Source organism: Buceros rhinoceros, unplaced genomic scaffold (genome assembly GCF_000710305.1).
Source record: "Buceros rhinoceros silvestris isolate BGI_N320 unplaced genomic scaffold, ASM71030v1 scaffold3742, whole genome shotgun sequence".
Classification (NCBI taxonomy): Eukaryota; Metazoa; Chordata; class Aves; order Bucerotiformes; family Bucerotidae; genus Buceros; species Buceros rhinoceros.
This window is the reverse complement of record NW_010399331.1, coordinates 30,139-37,701: the sequence shown is the minus strand read 5'-3', so window position 1 is coordinate 37,701 and position 7,563 is coordinate 30,139. Positions and strand designations below refer to the sequence as shown.

At 35.9% G+C, this 7,563-nt stretch overlaps 1 protein-coding gene across 1 annotated transcript in view; it reads right to left on the bottom strand.

Moving 5' to 3' along the window:
* CDH19 (cadherin 19, type 2) overlaps nt 1–7,563 on the bottom strand; it is a 38,721-nt gene that overhangs the window by 7,657 nt on the left and 23,501 nt on the right. Inside the window, exon 8 of the mRNA XM_010131411.1 lies at nt 7,123–7,244. Within this exon, the coding sequence (XP_010129713.1) occupies nt 7,123–7,244 (122 nt within the window). The remainder of the gene's footprint in view (nt 1–7,122; nt 7,245–7,563) is intronic.

The following is a 7,563-nucleotide window of genomic DNA, read 5'->3' as shown; positions in this document are numbered from 1 at the left end:
TAAACCGTTTTTCAGACAGAGATCTAAGACTTCAGTACACATTCTTTCTCTTTTCAAGCAAGCGAAGTTTGATGAAATCATCGCAGCAGAGTGCAAAATGTGGCTCAAACCCCAGAAGCTTTGTATTCTTAACTCTCTGCCCTTTTTATACGTGAAATTTATTTCAAATTTGTATTTTCATTCTATGGAAAAATGAAGGACCCTTGAGATTTTTTTCAGTGCCACTAATGAGAGGAGTGGTTGTTAGGTGATATACCCAGTGGCTGTGTACAAAGGTTGAAGCTTCTTGAGGAAATTTTTTCGCTTTCCACAGAGCAAACAAATTAGTTAAGGTGATGTAAATACAAGTATAGGCATGCAGGTCAAGAAGTCAGTGAAGAGCAGTAACTCATTCCTAATATTGCCTGATAATAAATCATAGACTTTATTTTTGTGAATATAGTGTTCAGAATATGCTCAATATGAACAGCAATAGAGAACAATATGATGTCTCCAGTCTAAAATATGAACAACGGCACATTTTTGAGATAATATTCTGCCATATATCTGCAAAAATGAAAATGGACTCTGCTGGCCTTTGCTGACGATTTAGTGGTAAAATCTCCATGGCCACAGCTGGGAAAAAGCTTTGTACGGATGCATGACTCCATACAATTTGGGGTCTATCAAACAAAATTGAATATGCAGAGCAATACAGTAATCTACACCACCATTTTAGCCACATCTAATTTATTATTAGTAGTATTATTTCAGTTTAATTACCTGGTAGAGAAGAATTTTCTACCTACTTATCTACCAAAACAAAAAAGCATTACATATAGATGTGATTTTTATAATTCCAGTTTTAATTCTCATTAATAGTTATTTAACCAGGTATTAGCAGTGTCTACGCAGGACTCTATCATGTTTGAAAATCACAAAATTATTGCAGTGGTGAATTAGACACTGTTTTGCTATTGCATTATTAACTTCCATTACTTTACATACCGAATGTACTTGCCCAGATAAAATTTATCTATATCTGATCTTATCAATATAACTCTGAGGAGGAAGTTGTAGCCGAAAAAACCACCCACCTTCCCTTGTTTGAATCATGTGCTCTTCCACATAAACCTAAGACTCTTATGGTTATTCACATGCCTTTAAGGATTCACCCCAGAAGAGGGGAATATTTGGAACATAAAGAGAAGGTAAACCCTGATATTGTTTATTTCTTACTGTATCACTTCCATTAAGATTCAGCAAAACCCAGATGAGGCCATAAAATATTCAGAGAGCGATAGGGAGCTCTGATTTTGCTGACTTTAAGGGAAAAATCACCTGGAGAGAAAGAAACTGCTGCTTTTTTTCTTGTTTCCTGAGCTTTTGTACATGGACCTTAGAGTGATTTTAGCCCTTCGCCAGGGAAACTGGCATCACAGACTGAAAAACTCCATTTATTATTTATGAGTCAAGGTTTAAAAACTCCTACATTTTGCTGTGCAAACAAAGACAATAAAGTGAATGCTGTGTTGCATCTGCAGGGTTATAACAGTTCTATTGACTAGGCTGAAATTTAATTGCTGTAAAATTTCTTATTTCAAGTTTCATTAAACTAGATGTTTTAATAACCCAGCAGTCCATTTGAAAATGTGATTTCTTTAAAACTGGGATTAATTTACTTGATGTTTCTTCAAAACCTGATTTAAGCTTACAGTGGGTGGGCATCATCTACAGTTTCTTTCCAAACAGACCAAGATCACTGCTGGGAACAGCAAAGGCTCCTTTGATCAAAGGTCACAAAAAGATGTGGACTACTATACTCAACTTCCCCACCCATTTGAATAGTGGGCACTTTCAACTAATAAATATAATCAGTGGAGGAGTCTAAGATATTGATACCAGCTCTGATCTCTCATTGATTTCTTATTTTGTATAGAGGGGAGTTTCTGTAAACCATGCTGGACTGAATGTCCAGCTGAGCATTGTTTGTCTTGCAAAGAAGTTGTGGCGTATGGAGTAGTTGACAGTCTGGTAGTCTTGATGAAAATTAATTGAAAATGAATTTTTTCCACCCCAAGTAGTCTCCTGGATTGGAATTATGGAGATATCCAAAACGAAGAATAAAGCTTCTCTGTTGCGGTCTGTTCTGCTTCTAAGGGCTTTCTCTCTACTAAGTCCCGCTTAAGGCATAGACCATCTATCTGAGCAACAATTAGTACCATTAATTTTGACGCTAGAGTAGTCTGAGTGTTTAATTTTGTGTCTGTCCATGTTCCCGTACCCAACTATTCCTCTTAGTCTTACGATTCCTATTAGACTGAAGGAAGGAAATAGGAACAGATTTGCCACCTTTGTCTCTCTGCTTTAGTTGCTTTTGTTTGGTTTTCCACACAACGTCCTTCAAGAGAAGCTCTGCTGTGCTTTATAGGATGTAAGAGATCTGATCACCCACCTGTTTGGGGAGGACAGAACTGGTTTTCTTCAAATTGGCAGAAGTTGTATATGTAGTAGGATTTTTCTCATTGCCTATTAATGTTTGATAACCATCAGGGTTTAGTGCAGGCAAAAGCTTAAAATGTTAATTACTGCAGTCACCACTCACATTTTTCAGGAAGAGCTTCTACCTGAAGTCCAGGGTTCTCCTTTTGACTGCTTCTATTTCTTTTTTTGAAAAGCAAATTGACACAATATTGATGTGCTTTCTCTGGGTCTACTGTAACTTGTTTCTGCTCAGCTATAAATTAAATAATGTACATCTCACCAAAGGAATAATGATTATAAAGCTCATACCATGAGACTTAGGTGCCTTTTTATGTTTGTATACGCTGATAAGCTCTTCCTACCTGTTCCATTCTATGATATAAAGTTGTTGAATTACGGTCTGCATAAAACAGAAAAAGGAATTTTCCATGCACCACCGTGCCCACTATTTCAAAATGTCACAAATTACACTTAGGGCATCTCCAGCTGTAGCTTGCAGTAAGGGCCTGCTGGAATATATGGTGCTCTCAGAGCTTCACCATGTTTTTATACTCCAAGCGATGACCTCCTTGCTTTTTTTCTTTTTCCTTTTTTTTTTTTATCGCTACACTTCAGATGCCTTTTGTAAATGATGAAGGGAACACAGCGAGGTGATGTAATGAACATTGGCTTACTATCACTTCGACTTCTCTGCTGTCAAAAATCTTTTTACATCATGATTTGTTAGGAAGGATCTGTTTTAGCAAACTGCTCATTGTTAATATTTATTGTATTCCTCTAGAATCTGGTGAAAGATTTCCTCTCTTCTGTCAACACTTCATTATGTACAGAGGAATATCAAATGAGTACTCTTCACTTTCACTGAAACTGATGATTATTTTATTATATACTAAGTACTGAGTAAATAAATTTGGGGTTTTTTTAATCTCTAATTCAAAGTGCTCTGCATACACAGTCACTTCTTTGGATCTAATAAAAATTACTAAGCAACCTGCAACATCAAAGTCATTTCATACATCATCTCCAAATTACAGGAACTCAGAACTGCCAGAATAAATATGCATTAGAGAAGACAGCATTAATGCAAAATGTAGGTGTATCCAGAGCAGCCTGTCTTCGGCTGAAATCTATTTTCTGCATGATACAAAGAAAGACCAATATGCACAAAAAAGACTCAAAAAAGAGTGAAATGCATAAAATTAGATGCATTCTAGATGGTCAGTTTGCTTACATATGTTGGAAGACATTCGATATATCTCACTTCAAGTTTCAGTTTCAGGCTGAGTTCATTTATTAATGCCTTGGGAATTAAGCTTTCTGGGTCAAATCCATTCTTACTGGGATGTCTCTAGTGTTACCTTTGGGATGGATCTGGTCCATTTTGTCCTGATTATTTTTGTGGAATACTGCCTCTAGAATTCAACAGTTTGTAGTTACTGTACACACACATAAAGACTAACTATAAAGAATGAATACCACATTTTGGTCATCATTTACCGTGTCTACATACAGTTATAAAGTCAAAAGATCCAACCAAAAGAGAATCCTGGTTTTGGATGTATTATTAATATTGTTCATCTGATGCTAGCTATAGTTGCAGTAGGGTAGAATTGTGTTTTACTTAGCAACATTCATGTTTGAGTTATTTTGAAAATAATGTATTTGGTACCGGTGATGCAGTGAAAGTGGTTTTTCTATGTGCAAAAAAAAAAAAAAAAATCTTTAGTTGTGGTTAATATATAGCCGACTTTGGTTATAGAATTGTACAAAACTATAACGTCAAATGGATAGTGAAAAATCTATTGGAAACGTCTAATAAACGTGATGAATGGATCTAGAATGATGGCAAAAAACACCTATCTATCTTCTTTACTTCCATTTTTATTGTCAAATTTCAAATTATACTCCCACAGACCGAAATACAACTCTTTTCTTTGAGTGTCTTTCAGAGGCTGAGCTAAGCATGTGTGTAACTCTGACAAAACCACCACAGAGGGACGTGTAGGACAACAGCCATGGAATAAAAGCAGACAAAGAATTTTTTATAATCTTTCATAAAATCAAGAACTTTGAAACAAACTTTCCTCTCTAGATCAAAGCTTCCTTTATCTTCCTCTGAGTTTGGGTTTTTAGGACAGCAATTAGTTTTACTCATGCTGTGTTTCACACTCTTTACCATAGCTTTGTTTACTCTAAGGCTATATACAAATAACTTACTTGCACATGACTTCGTGTTGCTTTTATTGCAAAACAGGCAGTAACCAAGAAAAAGTAATCCAAGTAAGAAAACATTTTCTGACAGTATCTTTCCCTCTGCAGTGCTTTTCCTTCCATCCCCCCAAGCACTACAAGCTGGGGGCTGCGAGTATATTTTGGAGTATCCCACAAAGGTAGACACAGCTCAGCTGAGATCAGGGAAGCCAGTGAATTCCAGAGGTGGAGAACATCTCCGAGATTATCTCTCAGCATATTATTTCCAGCTAGATGGATAGAGATAGCTACCTTAGAAACTGAAAAGCAATAGAATATCTAGACAAGCTGTGATCTCAGCTCATAACATGTAAGCAGATTCCTGAGCTGTTTGGGATTGATTGCAGAAATATGGCTAAGATAAAAAGTAATGTAGTGTCCTGATTACGCCCTTCAGCTGCTTAAACCGATACTTCTGAAACATAAATTGTGTTATTCAGTGGACAGCCAGGGCTATGAACTTATTTTTGAAACTATAAAATCTTTTTTTAACTTTTTGGCTTCTTGTGGTGGGAAATAAAGATCTTTTTTTCTGTGAGTAAAAAAAATAAGAATAGCACTGAAGGAGATGCATCAACTATCAACTTTGTTTGAAATCGTAAACATAGAATAAAATATCATAAACTTTGACTGCAATAATTATGCACTTCAGTGGAAATTTTCTGTTGTCCTTCCTAAGATAATTTGTTGATGAGAAGATTATTTAACCTTACTGTCGCAGTCTCCAAAGACTAAATCAAAGAGCACCTCTGACTCTCAGAATCTTATGGCAATGAAAAAAGGAAAAAAAAATCTAGACTAACATTTTCTAACAGTAGCAGCCTGTCTGTAAAATGGGCAAAATATCCCGCTCATTCCTCATTCAGGTATTACAATGTTAAACAGGAATAATTCTCTATCTTATGCTCAAAGAGTTTACTATGACTGTTACTACTACTGTCCTTCACGGTGCCGTTTCCCCCAGTGATTCTCAAAACAGTTAACATGTATAAACCGAATTTGTGATTGAAAATAGCCATTGATGGGCTAATGTACAGATGTTATTTAACCGTAAACAACTATGGAAGAATAAAAACTTGGGGTTTTACACTGTAGGCAAGTCCAAAACATGGATTACAATATTCATTTATAAGCTTCCATATTTAATTAATCGTATCTTGAAGACATGGAACATGAAGTGACATTTACTTTAATGCCTGTACTTTGATCTGTCAACGGCTTATTAAGAAATGGCTTCTTCCAAGTACCAGTGGTAGTCTTTGCAGAGTGGAAAATTACCAAATAAAACAACAGCTGATAGAGAAATATATAAATAGATGTAAGAAAATATAAAGAAATTACTTTTGCTATATGAAAGCTTTATTTAACTGCAGACTAATCAAGGTCAAAGTAAACCAAGCTGGTGTAAGAAGAAAACCTCTCTGATTCAGAAATCAAAACACAGCAAAACTTTTGAGTGGAACTGTCACAAACACCCCAAAGGTCTCTTATGTATGTCCAAAGAAAGATTTAAAGCGGTGAAAAACCATAGAGATTTTTCTGACTATAGCTTTTTGTTGCTTTTTTTGTTTGTTTGTTTTGTACTTTTTAAAAAACTTTAGAATATCTTGTTTTTCTTTTTGCTGTTTTCTTCAGACTCCTGTGTGGAGCCTGGCAGCACGCTTACTGCACAACATAGGGCTTAGGCTGGAGAACTGGATCACTAAAAAAAAATGTAAAGCTGTAGAGGAAAGTGGGTGAAGGAAAATGGGGAGTCAGCAGTGTACCTGGTGGGTTAGGGCAGCTGCCTGATGTGACCCCATTTGCCTGGGGAGCGAATAGGAAATGAAAGAAATCTCAGGGGAAGGATCTTAATACAGCAGTACCATAAGCCGTCAGCTGGGAAAGGTGCTGCAAGGCCTGTGACCTAAAGATCTTCAGATTTCCACTGAACTAGGCAGGGTTTGAATTCAGTTCACAATAAATGATTTCTACTCAAAGAACACAATGAACTTGGTTTGAATCCAGTCGATGTCTGGCTCTTCTGGACTGCGTTATGCTGTTCCTGTAAATACTAGACCTAGTTTTATATTCTGTGACGTGACAAGCATCAAATTTGTGGTTTATGCTGGGCTATTGTTGCTGTTTTTTTTTTTTCCAGAAGCTTCTGTCTGTATTCCTCTATTACCTGATTTAGTAGACAAACAAGGAGGTGTATTGATTTTGTCTTAAACGGGGAAAAATACACATCAGTCTGCTGAAATCTAAATTTCAGGCAAGGCATATACAAACAGAACTGATTTGGGGAACAGAAACAAACACAGCCTGTACTCACAGTACTGAAATATTCAACATTAAAGGAATCAGTAACACCTCAGACCAAATCTTCTTTGTACTGAGGAAACTGGTGGGTAACTCTTTCACGCTTACCTGGCCAGAAACTGCATTTTCACAAACAAATGTTTCGTAATATTTAGGGAATTCTGGCGCGTGATCATTAACATCGAGAACTTGGATATATACATTTGCTTCTGAAATTTGTTCAGGATTTCCTATTGGTTAAAAAAAGAGAAAGTAAAAATTATAATCCACTACTAATGTAGGCATTAGAAAATTTTATTTACAGTCCGCAAAGAAAATAGTCACTAGATCTACAGACACATTTTATAGTAAATCTTTTTAATGAGTTCAAATATCCTATACCCATTAAAAAGAGGAAATTATCTTTCTTTTACGGGGTTCTGTTTACAAAGACAAGTGGGAGTTTTGTTTTGTTTTGGTTTTTTCATCCACCCATCACATTAAATTATAATAGTATATCTTGACATATATGAGGATATTTCACATAAAATTTTGCATTTATACACTCTT